This window comes from Barbus barbus, assembly GCF_936440315.1.
Source record: "Barbus barbus genome assembly, chromosome: 2".
NCBI classification, from domain to species: Eukaryota; Metazoa; Chordata; class Actinopteri; order Cypriniformes; family Cyprinidae; genus Barbus; species Barbus barbus.
In genome coordinates, this window is record NC_136730.1 from 6,050,301 (window position 1) to 6,066,159 (window position 15,859).

The following is a 15,859-nucleotide window of genomic DNA, read 5'->3' on the forward strand; positions in this document are numbered from 1 at the left end:
ATGAGGGGCTGACCGCGAACACTCCTGACTGAAATTACCGCTCTCTTATTTAATTTTCAGCATCATTACTCCAGTCTTCATTGTCCTTCAGAAATCATAATAATATGCTGATTTATTATGATTATGAAGTTACTATTATTAATTAGTATTAAGTTAGTAACTGTTGTGCTGCTGAACATGTGATACTTTGATTCTTTGATGAATACAAAATTAAAAAGAGCAGCATTTGTTCAAAATAGAAATATTTTCTAACAATATAAGTCTTTACTATGACTTTATATTCATTTAACACATCCCTGCTGAATAAAAGTATTAATTTCTTTTTTAAAAAAAAAGAAAGAAAAAATGTGCTGACCCCAAACTTTTGAATAGCATTGTATATTGCAACACGAAATGCCTTTTTTTTTTTTAAATAAATGCTGTTCTTTTTAACTTTTTATTAATCAGAGAATCCTGAAAAAAAATATCACAGGTCCCAAACAAAAATATATATATGAAGCAGCACAACGATTTCCAACATTGATAATAAATTCAGTATATTATACTGATTTCTGAAGGATCGTGTGACACTGAAGACTGGAGTAATGATGCTGACAATACAGCTTTGATCACAGCAATAAATTACATTTTAAAATATATTAAAATAGAAAACAGTTATTTTAAATTGCAATAATATTTCACAAAATATTTTTTTTTCTGTATTTTTGATCAAATAGATACAGCCTTGATGAGCAGAAGAAACTTCTTTAAAAAAACATTAAAAATTTTACTGATCACAAACTTTTGAGCGGCAGTGTTTATATATGCAAATCTAGTTTTAAAGTATATATATATATATATATATATATATATGCTTATTTTTTAGTGATTACACAACGACTCTCCTGTGATTGGTCCTTCATGCTCTGCTCTCCTGTAATTGGTCCTTCATGCTCTGCTCTCCTGTGATTGGTCCTTCATGCTCTGCTCTCCTGTGATTGGTCCTTCATGCTCTGCGCGGAGAAAAGTAACAGGTAATGAAGAGACACGTGAAATCGCTGTCTCTGAAATTATAATAATTAAACCTGAGTAATAATGCTGGTAAATATATAATTATACTGATGCTGGTGATAAACAATTTAATGAAAATGCAAGGTACATAAATATAAGAATTATTACTTAGGTCCAAAGTACTGCCCAATCAGAGGCAGCGAGCGGCCTGACGTCTAAGCCCCGCCCACCGCGAACTTCTGTTTCGTACCAATCGACGTTTTAGTTTGGATCGCAGGCGTGTTTTAGTCAAACATAAACTCTAATCTGTGACAAAATGACAGCGTTGTTCTTTAACTCACATTCGTATTCTGTGATTAGAGGCAGCTCTGTCGTGCGTGTTTAATATGTAAGCCGTAGGGTCAGTTATTGTCTTAGCAGCGGCTGAAATGAGCTCAAAGTGCAAGCTGTGATTAAACCGAGAGTCCTTCAGTGTCTGGCGGCTGTCGATGCGTCTGCTTCCCGCGGTGAGACCCAGACCCAGACCCAGGGCGAGACCCAGAGCCAGAGCCAGGGCGAGCACACAGCAGGTGAGTGCTTCTGCTTTAGTGCTGTTTGATTCCTTCTGCAGTGCATTTTAATATCAGATCCTCATTGATGATTTGTGAATGTGCACGAGGTTCTGATGAGAGAGGTGTCAGTCAATATATGCTTTTACTTCGTTTGTTATAATTGCAATATAATAATAACTAGCCTGCAGTTCTCATTGAGTCTAACCAGTGTAGATACAGAAATAATGCAAGTATTACTCATTTACACACTTGTGAGCTTATTTTACACACTTATTTTCTTTAATGAAATACAAGAACTATATTTAGCTTATTTAGTGTTTTTTTTATTATTATTCATGTAAAATGTATGGAATATTTATATATATTTTTTATTTTGTGGAGTTTTCATGGAACTATACAATATTCACACCTAGAATGTGCACCATTTATTTCCATATTTTTCTATATTCTGTGTTTTATGAATACATAGAAATATACAATCAAAAATATTAGTACAAAAATTAACGCATTAAACGTTGACAATTGAATTAATGTTTTAAAACGCAATTTTATCAAGTCCTTTTATTTTTTGGTGCTGCACGATAGAGGTTTACTGTTTAAATAAAAAACAAATCACTCAATTTAAATTTTCAAAGTTTTAGTTTATTAAATAGTTTTAATAAACAATAAATCATATTTAATATATTATTACTTTGAAATGTACTTTCTACTCTGCAATAGTAATATATTTATGTCAATTTCTTTGTTAAACCAAACTTTTATTTTGGCGGGTTGTAGATGAGAAGTTGATACATAAGTATATATATAAGTGTGTGTGTGTGTATATATATATATATATTTGTTGATTATGTTCATATATAATATATATTAGTGCTGTCAAACAATTAATAGCTTCCAAAATAAACATTTGTTTACATAATATGTGTACTGTGTATATTTATTATGTATAATTACACACATGCATGTATACATTTCAGAAAAATGTGTTGTATTCATAAATTAAATATATTAATATATAATAGAAATTATATGAATATAAATATAGACATGTAAATATTTTTTAAATATATACTAAATGTGTGTGTATTTATATATACATAATAAATATATACAGTACACACTTTATATATATATATATATATTGGTGGGTTGTACTGAAGACCTTTGAGTTTATGTGCGTTTTAATAAAGTGTATTACTAATTACTTTGAGATGTACAGTATTGTATGATATTTCTGTTGTAATTAAACGGTTAAATTGAACTTGTTAGTTTCTGTGTGTATCTGAGATGTTTTTCTCCAATGAAATGCAGCTCAGATCGGCTCTGGAGATGGTAATAGAAACAGGCACGTTCTTCGTTTGTTTTGACAGGATGTCGTCATCGTCATCACTTCCTGTGGCGGCCGTTTGTCAGATGACCGCCACCCCTGACAAAGAGGCCAACTTCAGCGCAGGCTTGCGATTGGTGGAGCAGGCCAAAGAGGGCGGGGCCTGTATGGTGTTCCTGCCGGAGGGCTTGGATTACATCGGCTCGAGCCGCGACGAGACGCTGCATCTGTCCGAGAGTCTGGACGGAGACATCGTCAGCCGCTACGCTCACCTGGCCAGGTACGACACACACACACACACACAGCACTGATGCAGATCTGACTCTGAGGAGCTCTGTGTGTGTGTTGAAGGAAGCTGGACGTGTGGCTGTCTCTGGGGGGATTTCACGAGAGAGGACACGACTGGGACACAGACCGCCGCATTTATAACAGCCATGTCATCATTAATGGACAAGGTGCCGGTCTTACACGAGGTCTTTTGAGTGAATCCAAGTAAAGTGTGTCCTAGTCATAGTTCTCCACACAATTAAATGAAACATTATACTTTGCAGAAATTTAGCCTATTTTAGGGTCATTGCAATGTATGAAATGTGCTGTATTTGTCAGGAAAAATCTGTATAAATTAAAAGCAGAAAATACCACAATGATGTTTAAATATGGAAAATACTACAGTTGTATTTAAATTTAAACTAATTTTATACTACACTTTTTTTCTGCATTGCAGTAAGGTTTAGCTGTTTGTTTGTTTATTTATTATAATAAATAAAAACATAATTTATTTCCACCTATATTTAAAAATAAAATACAGTAGTTATTTATACTTTTAAGTGTACTTAATTAACAGGAAAATATTGCCACAAGGAGAGAAATGTTTCTAAATATTGTCTTAATATTGTCCTAGCATAGGCATTTTATTTTAATAATTCTCAGGTGATTCTGGTAAATAATTACTATGATACATACATATTTTTAATGTTTTAAAAATTCTGTAATGCATTTATTTTTTTATTATTATTAGAACCAGTGTAAATTAAAAGCAGAATGTGCTGTCCTGTCTAAATACAGAAATTATTAATATTTGATATATATATATTTTTTTTAATGTATTTTGATAATAATTTAAATATTTCTTCATTTTATTTTATTTTATTTTTTAAATACTTTTCTCTTGGCTCTCTGCGAAGGCGGACGCGTTTTCTCTCCTCTCCTCCCCTTATCTTCCCTGCTTGCTCTCTCGTCTTGTCTATTGTCTAACACTTGAGAGACTCTCTCTGCACTGCTCTCCAAACCGAAAAATCGTGGATTTGATCAACTGGTCTCTCAACGCAATTGACACCATATTTACAAGAGCCCTGGGCTCGGGGGAGCCCAATTCCCAATTGTCCGGACGGGACGTTCGCTACTGGCTACACGATGGACGCATGGGAGAGATGGCGGGTCGTGTGTCTGGCGGCTCTTTCCGTGGAGGACATTGAAGACATCTACCTATTCGGAACCATGATAACAGGTTTTCTGCTGATTGGATTAGGCTTTGCCCTGGGTTATCAGAGAATTCAAGAGATGGGAACAGCTGCCCAAAGCCTCACAAGGCTGCCCGTCATGATTGAAGCAGTGGGCAGAGCGGTCAGCATTGAGACTGAAACCATCAACCGCAATATGGATTCTATCACGGAGAAGCTCACGGCTGTGCTGAGAAAAATTGATGGACATGGAGACCAGAATGGACAAAGAGAGCTGATGGTATGCAGCCGCTCGCACCAAGACCAAACAATCTTATCATCTTTCGGCTTCCCAAAACAACAGAACTGCCTCGATCAAAGTCGTTCTGAAAACAACTCCCCCGGAAGGGCACTTCAGTGAGACGCTCTTGCTTCCTGACCCCTCCCACAGACACCTGGTGACTGTCGACTCCGTCTGGGTCCCGATCAAGGCCGTTTCCATGGCAATTGCTGTGTCGCTATCACAATCTGCGGACTGAGACAACTTGTTTTGGATACCAGCGGGGCGGATTTCCAGGCCTACAAATACACAAACTCACATCACACACACACCCATATATACAGACATTCCATCCCCCCCCCCCCCCCCCCCCCCCGATCCCTCGCCTTCGCTGCTTTGTTCCGCCAGTCCGACAGGCGGGTCTGTGACCAGCGCTGATAATAGCTGCTGGACCGGATGGCTGTTTGTAGCAGCTGGATTACCCCCCACCTGTTGCAAGTCATGTGTCTATGGTTTATTGATTATGTGCTTTTGTTGCTGGGGTGTTTTTTTCTGTTCTCACACTGTACTCCCATAGGAGCATAGTCTGGGGGTTATTTTTTTCTCCCCTCCTTCCTCATGTTTAAGCTGTATTTATTCCTCAATTCCCTGTCTTCCTGTCCTGTCCACCCCCTTGTCATATTGTATTGTATGTATGTTTGTGTATGTATGGACAGGTTGATGGCTAATTTCGCTGGTACTTGTGACTAGTGACAATAAAGGGCTACTACTACTACTAAATCAGAATCAATCGCTGTTGCCATTGCAAGATCAAATTATTTTATACTAAAATACAGTAATTAGACTTTGTTTCAATACGTTTAATTGTCATGAAAATATTCTCAATGCAAAAAAAAAAAAGAAAAAATATATAGATAGATAGAGATTGATTCCTATATATATACAGTCATGGCCAAAAACCCTAATATGAGAAAAACATTTATTTCATAATGATATTTCCCCCCATTTTTAATTCTTATTATCCAATGAAAGGTTAGATTTTTGTGATATTTTTTTTTAAAATAAAAGATCAAAAGGATTAACAATGCAGATTAATTTTCATTAATTTCATTATCCCTTCTTTGATCATATTTACCAAGGGTGCCGATATTTTTGGCCACGACTGTGTGTGTGTGTGTGTATCTATATATATATATATATATATATTGTTCAATTACTTATGTGGGACTGGTTAGGAAAGTTTTGCTAACACTATGGCACATCCGGTAAGAATGTAAGGACTCTGATGGTTTCTTCTTTAACATTTATTCTCCACTGCAATTATATGTGTGGTTCTGAAATATACATACAAGAATCGTAATTAACAGTGCACAAGAATAATTGTAACAACAATACACACATAACTATATTAAGCAAATACAAGTGCATTTAAATATTTCTAGGATCAACAAAGTCACTATATAATTACAATAATCACAACAATTAACATTATGTACAGCCTTGTTCTGAGCGGGACACGAACCCGCGCCGTAATGTCAATAGCGCCATTCCGGCTGTCTTATGTAAACATGACGGTGCAATTCAGATCGTTAATCTTGAGGCATTTATAGGTACGCGTGCAAACAAGCTTATGATACACATAACGGTTCTGATAAGCATGTAAACAGCTGTCAAAACAATCGTAATCGCATTAATTCACACAAGAAGAAGCAATTGCTGAAATGCGATCAGTGTACGCAAGCATACAGTATTGCCGTTAATATCTGAAGTCCGTGATTAACTTAAACTGCAACAATACCCAAAGGTATTAACAATAAAGATAAGAACTTTAAACTTACTTCTAGCTGCACGCACAAACTGAAATTAAACTTGTGGAGAACACTCATTAGCTCCGCACTAAACTTTATGATGCAACGCACTTCTTCATTCTAGCGGAACTACCTCCAGATGTCGCTAAACCTGTAGTGATTCGTAGTTCCAGCTGTCAATTGAAAACCCACCAATGACATTCCCTTTCCATTTTTAGTTATCACAGTCCTTCACAACATATATATATATATATATATACACACACACAACATGTCTTGACGGTGTTCTGTCACAGTCAGCAGAAGCGTGTGTAATGTGTTGTTGTGTGTGTGTGTTCAGGCGAGCTGGTGTCTGTGTACAGGAAAGCTCATTTGTTTGATGTGGAGTTGACAAGTAAAGGAGTGTCTCTGAAGGAAAGCGCTTTCACTATTCCCGGACCTCGACTGGTGCCTCCCGTCCAGACGCCCATCGGAAAGGTACTTCAGCCCAAAACGACACGAGCAGTCATACAGTGCTCAGTCTTGATATTAGGGTGTATTGTAATGCTGTGATGGTGTTGTGTTGATTGCAGGTTGGTCTTGGCGTCTGCTATGATCTGCGTTTCCCTGAGCTGTCCTCAGCGCTGCAGAGACACGGAGCAGAGATCCTCACTTACCCATCAGCCTTCACTGTGGCCACAGGAACAGCTCACTGGGAGGTCGGAACATCTCAGGAGTCAATAACACAGCCCCGCTGATTCACACAAAGAGTGCAGATTTCCAAAAAAAGCCTATTGTTGCCTAATTTGATGATGCCGAGATAAAAAAAAAAAACAATAACTTCCATTACATACTGTTTTTTCAGGTACAGGTTTTTAAGTATATTAAATGGTGAGCATATTGTCACAATGTAATATAGTCTTAATTTAATTATAACTTAAACTTAACTTTAATTTAGTCGCCCCCCCGTAATACTCAGGTGATCGTGAAGTTGATTTTTATATTAAAAAACTAAAATGCAATGTTTTTTTTTTTGGTTTGTTTTTTAATTGAAATCAGCACAAATAAAAGGCAGGAAAAAAATTACCATGATATTTAAATAATAATTCATTAATATTTTGTCATTTTTGGATTACAGTAATGAGTATGTATGCATGTATTTATTTGTATATCAATAGCTATTTGCATGGCAAGATTATTATATTAATTATTTTAAAACCAAATACAGAAATTTGGGTGTTTAAATACATTTAATTGTCATGAAAATGTCACAATGACAAACATTTTTTTTTTTTTTTGGTTTCTCTTTATGGTAAATGTAATTTTGTGTGAAAATAAATTAACTGGTATGAAAGCTAAACAAAGAATGAAGGTTTTTCCCAATTTGATTAATTTATCAGCTTAATGCACTTATTAAAATAACAAAGCGGTCAAAAAAAGATTTGGTTTTAATGACAAAAGAAAAGTATTCCAAACATATAATTTAACTTATAATCTACAAAGAAGTGGCAAAATATGTTCAAGTACTCAAAGTACTTAATAAAATAAGCCAAATATGCTTTTTCCTGCAAAGTCTGTGATTTCCAGTGGCCGTTTGAATGCAGTAAAACACTCCTAGATGAAAATATCGTCAGCCACTGGTCATAACAGTGAAATCAGGATTAGACATAAATTAATGTCATGCAAGTGAAAATTGACCGAGAACAAATCATTGTATTCTGGCTCAGAGGAAGATAGGAAGCAGGTCTTTGTGGCAGTTTTTCTGGTGTTTAAGGGGGAATACAAGACTTCTCCACCGCACAAATCCTCGTCAAAAGCAAAAAGGCTACAAAATGCATCATGGTTCATGAGAAAGTGTGATGTGCTTCAGCAAAACTAGCACTATTTTTGGAATCAGCACTCAAAATTAGTAAAAAAAACAACAAGTATTGGATGATCAAGTAGATTGATTGTGATATTCCGGTGTGTTTTCATGTGGATGTGCTGATATGAAGTCTGCTTCTCTGGCAGGTTCTCCTGCGGGCACGGGCGATCGAGATGCAGTGTTTTGTTCTGGCAGCGGCGCAGGTCGGAGCTCATCACGCGAAGCGGACGTCATTTGGACATGCGCTGGCCGTGGACCCATGGGGTGAGGTGATCGGGGACTGTGGCGGCTCAGACGCGGGTTTAACGCTGGTGCAGATCGACCTGCAGAGACTACGGGACGTCCGGAGGGACATGCCAGTGCAGCGGCATCGCAGAGACGACCGTTTCTACTGCAGCCTGGACTGAGCTGTCTCTTTTATTTCAAAAGGAACAATGCACTTAAAAATGGAAATTCTGGCATTAATTACTCACCCTCATGTCGTTGCAGATCTTCGTTCATCTTCAGAACACAAATTAAGATATTTTTGATGAAATCCGAGAGCTCTCTGACACTCCATAGACAGCAAAGCAACACAAATGTTCCCAGACCCAGAAATGTAGCAAGGAAGTCATTATTTTTGCACAAAAAGTATTCTTGTAGCTTCGTAAAATTACGGTTGAACCTCTGATGTCACATGGACTGTTTTACCCATGTCCTTGCTACGTTTCTGGGCCTGGGAACATTTCAGTGGCTGTCTATGAAGGGTCTGAGAGCTCTCGGATTTCATCAAAAATGTCTTAATTTGTGTTCTGAAGATGTTGTCTTACAGGTTTGGAACGACATGAGGGTTAGTAATTAATGACAGAATTGACATTTTTGGGGGATCTGTCCCTTTAAGGCGAGACACTGCAGGTGAATAGGGTAAAACCATTAACTAATAGTTATCGCTTACCTTACCCAGCTGATTGATTACATTGATGATTGCAATTTTTATGTATTACAAGTTTTCTAAAATGTTAGGTTTAAATATGCAAACGAGACAGTGTTTAATGAAAAGTGCACTAATTTGCATAAATTTCAAGTACCAAAATCTGAACACTGCATTAAGTCAGTTTCTGAATGATTTTTTATTGTTTTGACATATTAGAGTCAAACGTTTTTACAGAGGGAATTTCGGGTATCTTGTTTTTGTCACTCCATAATTCAGAAAATACTTAGAACAGAAAACAATATGTGACCCTGGACCTCAAAACCAGTCATAAGGGTCAATTTTTTAAAATTGAGATGTATACATCACCTGAATAAATAATATTTCCATTGATGTATGGTTTGTTATAATCGGACAATATTTGGCCGAAAAAAATCTAAATACTGAGAAAATCACCTTTAAAGTTCATAAATGCATATTACTAATCAATAAATTAAGTTTTTATATATTTACAGTAGGAAATTTACCCAATATCTTTTGGAAATTTACCAAAAACGATCATTTTGACCCATGCAATGTATTTTTGCATGTGCTCCTTTTGACTGCTTTTGTGCTCCAGGGTCACAAATATTTTCACAGTTTTTCAGGGAATAAATGTATATAATCAAGCAAATTATATAAAAAATATATTGTAATGGAAATCTATTGACACAAATAGATAAAGTGCTATAAAAGAAACACTTAACAGTGTCTTTTGGATGTTTTCTTTCCACTAGTCTGAAAAAAAAAAACAGTTTATGAAAAATCTCAAACTTGACAGGTGCATGAAAAAACAGCGTTTTTACCTGCTGTGTCTTCCGTTAATTAACATGAGCACTCAAGTCCACAAATACATAAAAAACTAAGATTCCAGCAAACATAATCACAAACATAAAAACCACTATCGAGCACTAATTATGAAGACCAGTTATCCAGTAGCCACCGTTTTGACGATGAGGATTACAACACATTTATAAATAGAATATATCTTCTATGTTAGAAACAATATGTGATGATGCCTTACTGTGCATTTAATGCACGACTCTGAACTGCTTCTTAATAAATTTGACCCAAGTTGGATCAGAAATGGCTTGACTGGTGTTTCTGGTGGACATTTCTCCTCTGTCTCAGGCCAAGCGTTTCTTTAGTTCTCGTTAGACACAGATAGTCTTGGATGACTGATGCTGAAAGGCAGGATTGTTTTATGAACAGCGACATCTGGAAAAAAAAAAAAAAAATGATGTTAAAGTTCTCATAAAGTGTCTCATGCCTTCGTCGGTAAGTTTTCAGGGACAAATAACTCAAAAACTAACTTTAACCTATGAATATAGGCTAGGTGAACCTGAAATCCTGATGTTGATCCCTTTGCTTTTTTCGGTATTATTATTATAGTATATATATATATATATATATATATATATATATATATATATAGATATATAATTTTTTTTACCTTTATTAAAATGTAGCATTCTATTATTCTTCATCTTTGTTTTATAATGTAATTATAATTTTATGTTATAAAAATTTCTGTATTTTGTGTTAAATTATTTATTTCTATATTATATTATTATCAGATTGATATTATGAGGTTTGTTTTATTATTTTATCAACATTCTTATTAAATATCGATTTGCTTTCATTTGATTTCCATTTTCTTTATTTTATTGTTATTTTAATATACTTTAAGATAATATAGAGTTTGTATGTTTTTGATATTACGAATCTAGTAGGTTACATGTTATTTTGTATAAAGTATATTTTTGTATGTTATTCTATAAATTTAATTAATTTTTTTTAACCTTATAATTTATTAAATGAAGAAAAGGAAAAGGGAAGTAAGGTACAGTTCAAGAGACAACCTTTAATTATTTTCCATGGCCCCAGGCTAAGGATTTAGACCTTTTTTGTGATGGCCATTTAAATAATAAAGTTATCTGTAGTTGCAGAATTTGTTGTGGATATATAGACTATACAGAAAAAAAGGGGGCCAAAATTGTACCTTTTGGGGTACAAAAGCTTGTCACTGGAGCAGTACCTTTAAAGTAGCAGTACCTTTTTGTCTTTTCTTTTTTTTTTACCCCTAATAGGTACATATTAGTACCTTATTGGTATGAATTAATTATTAATTACTATAAGGTACTAATATAATACAGTGCCCTCCACTAATATTGGCACCCTTGGTAAATATGAGCAAAGGTGGCTGTTAAAAAAAATCGGCATTGTTTATCCTTTTGATCTTTCATTCAAAAAATTCACAAAATTCTAACCTTTCATTGAAGTAAAACAATTTAAAGTGTGTGGGGGGGGGGATATCATGATGAAATAATTGTTTTTCGCCAATGCATGTTGCCCACAATTATTGGCACCCCTAGAAATTATTTTGAGTAAATATCTATATCTGGGAATAGTATATTCCCATTCACATTTTTTAGCACACCAGGGTGATTATGTTCATGAAATTGTCCAGCCATGACTTCTTGTTTCACAGAAAATAAATATGAGGAACACAAAGGCCAAATTCCCTTAATCATCCATCACAATGAGAAAAACCAAAGAATATATTTCTGATGTGCAGCAAAAGATAATTGAGCTTCACAAATTAGTGAAGTGACTGTAAGAAAAGAGTTAAAGCATTGAAAATCCCCATTTCCACCAACAGAGTAATGATTAAGAGGTTCCAATCAACTAAAGATGTTACAAATCTGCCTGGAAGAGGACGTGTGTCTATATCGTCCTAATGCATGGTGAGAAGGAGCGTTTGAGTGGCCAAAGACTCTCCAAGGATCACAGCTGGAGAATTCGGGGTCAGAAAACCTTAAAAAGAAAATCAAACATCCCCTACATCACCACATGTTGTTTGGGAGGGTTTCAAGAGAAATTCTCCTAGCTCATCCAAAAACAAACTCCAGCATATTCAGTTATCAGACACGACTGACTTCAAATGGGACTGGCCTCTATGGTCAGGTGAGCTTTTGGCAGCAAACCCACCAGATGAGTTTAGTATAAACAGAGATAAAAGAAAAAAGTACCCCATGCCCACGGTTAAATATACTGTTGTATTTTTGATGTTATGGGCCTATATTTCTGCTGGAGGTCCTGCACATCTTGTTTAGATACATGGCATCATGGATCCTATCAAATACCAACAGATAAAAAATCAACAAGAGACTGACTCTGTTAGAAATCTTATAATGGGCCATGTTTGGATCTTCCACCAGGACAACAATCCAAAACAAGCATCAAAATCAACACAAAAATGGGTCACTGAGCAGAAAATGAATCTTTTACCATGGCTGTCCCTGTGCTCTGACCTGAACCCTACAGAAAATGAGTGAGGTGAACTGAAGAGAAGAAGCACCGTCATGGAGCTGTGGGTCTAAAGGGATGAAGGAATGGTCTCTGATCTCTTATCAGGTGTTCTCCAAACTCTTCAGGCATTACAGGAGAAAACTCAGAGCTGTTACTCTGGGAAAAGGACTTTGCAATAATTGGGTGCCAATAATTGTGGTCAACGTGGACTAGCGAAAGCATTTATTTCATCATGAGATTTTCCCCCCATTTTCAATTGATTTACTTCAATTGTGAATGGAATTTTGTGAATGAAAGATAAAAAGGATCAAACGATGCAGATTTATTTTCACAGCCACCTTTGCTCATATTTAATATGTATGGAGGGCCAATTTACTCAAAATTAAATAATTAAATAAATGTTGAAATATATAAATAAATCGTTAAATACATAATAAAATAATTAGATACATAAATGCAGAAATTAATTAATTAATTTCTTTATGTATTAGTTCATTTATTTATGTATTCATTCATTCATCTCTTCATTTATTTATTTATTTATTCATGTATTTATTTCCTCCCTTCACATTACATTTTCAGGGTTATGGTTCCTTTCAAACTTGGTCTTTCTAGTTTAGACGCCTTTTTCTTGTGCTTTAATACTGGCAGCGTTGTCGCGCGCAGCTGAACCGCGGCTTGATTACTGTAAATACAGACCAGTATCATCAATTCTGTCTATTTTCCAGTGTTCTCCTCTGAACAATGTGCTTAGATGTATGATATAGCCAGCATACTCTGCTGCGATGCGACGTGTGCCCCTCTTTAGGGTGACCATACCTGCCATATGCCCCGGACGTGTCCTGGCCAGGATTTCTATATTGCCTAAAATATCTAGGTTTTGGCTTTGTTTGCGTGTGCTGGTCTGAGCCGCGCCGCTTTAAGTCAAACACACTTTAATATGTACGTGTATCTTGCTCAAACTACTTTTCGATCATTACCTTCAGCAAGCACGAAAACAAAGCTAAAACTAATCCTGGCCGTGTCAGGGAAAAATAACATGCTGTATATAGGTAGTTTACATGATAAAAAAGTACAAGTAACAAATGCCTCTAATTTTATTCATTTAAACAGGCCTTTGAAGTTTGGCCAAAACCTTGTGGAAGTGTTTTCGTGCATTTCATTTTTTCATATGGTGATTGTGCATCACGAATGTATTTATTATGTGTTATTTTTCAAGTTAAACAGGTCAATTTTGATCAAGAACAATACACTGTGGCTTTAATTTTGCCACACTGTACTGCTCCGGGTGTGTGTTCACTGCTGTGTGTGTGCACGCTGGATGGGTTAAATGCAGAGCACGAATTCTGAGTATGGGTCACCATACTTGGTCGTATGTCACTTCACTTTCACTTCACTTCACTTTCACGTCACTTCACTTTACTTCACTTCACTTGCACGTCACTTCACTTTCACTTCACTTGCACGTCACTTCACTTTCACTTCACTTTACTTTCACGTCACTTGCACGTCACTTCACTTTCACGTCACTTGCACGTCACTTCACTTTCACTTCACTTGCACGTCACTTCACTTTCACTTCACTTGCACGTCACTTCACTTTCACTTCACTTGCACGTCACTTCACTTTCACTTCACTTCACTTTCACGTCACTTCACTTTCACTTCACTTGCACGTCACTTCACTTGCACGTCACTTCACTTGCACGTCACTTCACTTTCACTTCACTTGCACGTCACTTCAATTTCACTTCACTTGCACGTCACTTCACTTTCACTTCACTTCACTTTCACGTCACTTGCACGTCACTTCACTTTCACGTCACTTCACTTTCACTTCACTTGCACGTCACTTCACTTGCACGTCACTTCACTTGCACGTCACTTCACTTTCACTTCACTTGCACGTCACTTCACTTTCACTTTCACGTCACTTCACGTTCACGTCACTTGCACGTCACTTCACTTTCACGTCACTTTCACGTCACTTCACTTTCACGTCACTTGCACGTCACTTCACTTTCACGTCACTTGCACGTCACTTCACTTTCACTTGCACGTCACTTCACTTTCACGTCACTTGCACGTCACTTCACTTTCACGTCACTTCACTTTCACTTTCACGTCACTTCACTTTCACGTCACTTGCACGTCACTTCACTTTCACTTTCACGTCACTTGCACGTCACTTCACTTTCACGTCACTTCACTTTCACTTCACTTGCACGTCACTTCACTTTCACTTCACGTCACTTCACTTTCACGTCACTTGCACGTCACTTCACTTTCACTTCACTTGCACGTCACTTCACTTTCACTTCACGTCACTTCACTTTCACGTCACTTGCACGTCACTTCATTTTCACTTCACTTTCACTTCACTTTCACTTCACTTCACTTAATTCAGCGTAAGCAGTGCAACAAAAATAGACTGTTTACACATCCCCGGATATTTTCCACTTTAATTAAAATTATGTCATAGTCAACGTTTTGATTGACAACTTCATCTGCAAGAGTCAACAACAGATCTTTTACTGTACCATACTCATAAAGCAGGAATTGTGTGCGCTCAGAACAAACGAAATAAATGTCCTCAGGTGTCCGCACACTGAAAAACAAACCACAAAAAAAAAAACTGACCAAAAAAGGTCAAGCAAAAATCCAATTATTTATTTTTCAAATGCAAAAGTGAAAAAGTGACAAAAGTGCAAAATGTATTAAAAACAGACCAGAGAGCAGAAGTTTCAGTCCATGCTTTCTTCAGTGCTTCAGTGACCTTTTTTGGTCAGTGTTTTTTTTTTTTTTGGCAGTGTGCGGACAAATTCACCTATTGGACTGTACAATACTCAGCCATAGCTCGTGATGCGAAAAACAAGAAAAAGGCGCCTAAATTAGAAAGACCAAAGAAATCGTGTTGGGGGGGGGGGGGGGGGGTAAATAAAGAAATGAATAAATGAACGAATAAATAAATACGTAAATAAATAAAATGAATAAATTAATATTTATATATTCATTTCTGCATTTCTACATTTATTTATTTAATTATGTATTTAACGATTTATTTATATATATTTCAACATTTATTTAATTATTTAATTTTGAGTAATTTGGCCCTCCATAATCTTCAGGTAATTAAATTATCTTTATATTATAATACCACAATACAGTACTATTACTTTAATAATAATAATAATATTTAATGCATTATACGTTATTATTTTACCATACTTTATATTTGTATTATTAGTTTTTTTTACATTTAAATTAGCAATAATATATTTTAAATGAGATTTTTTTTTTTATACCAAGAAACTTGTCATATTAATGTGAATGAAGAAGCGCGGAGGCGACACCGGAAGT

The 15,859-nt window shown here is 35.9% G+C and overlaps 1 protein-coding gene across 1 annotated transcript; it reads left to right on the forward strand.

The window, feature by feature from the left end:
- The first annotated feature begins 1,230 nt into the window (after window positions 1–1,230).
- LOC306842567 (deaminated glutathione amidase-like) lies at window positions 1,231–10,280 on the forward strand. Its single transcript, XM_079373507.1, has 6 exons — window positions 1,231–1,559; window positions 2,912–3,148; window positions 3,220–3,323; window positions 6,736–6,872; window positions 6,968–7,093; window positions 8,385–10,280. Exons 2-6 carry the CDS (start codon window positions 2,913–2,915, stop codon window positions 8,643–8,645), a joined length of 864 nt encoding a protein of 287 aa, XP_079229633.1. The 5' UTR covers window positions 1,231–1,559; window position 2,912; the 3' UTR covers window positions 8,646–10,280.
- The last annotated feature ends 5,579 nt before the right edge of the window (window positions 10,281–15,859 follow it).

Coding starts and splice junctions, on each gene's coding strand:
- LOC306842567 (XM_079373507.1), top strand. CDS start 2,913: ATGTCGTCATCGTCATCACTTCCTGTGGCGGCCGTTTGTCAGATGACC. Junction 3,324..6,735: donor TGTCATCATTAATGGACAAG/GTGCCGGTCTTA, acceptor GTGTGTGTTCAG/GCGAGCTGGTGTCTGTGTAC. Junction 6,873..6,967: donor TCCAGACGCCCATCGGAAAG/GTACTTCAGCCC, acceptor TGTTGATTGCAG/GTTGGTCTTGGCGTCTGCTA.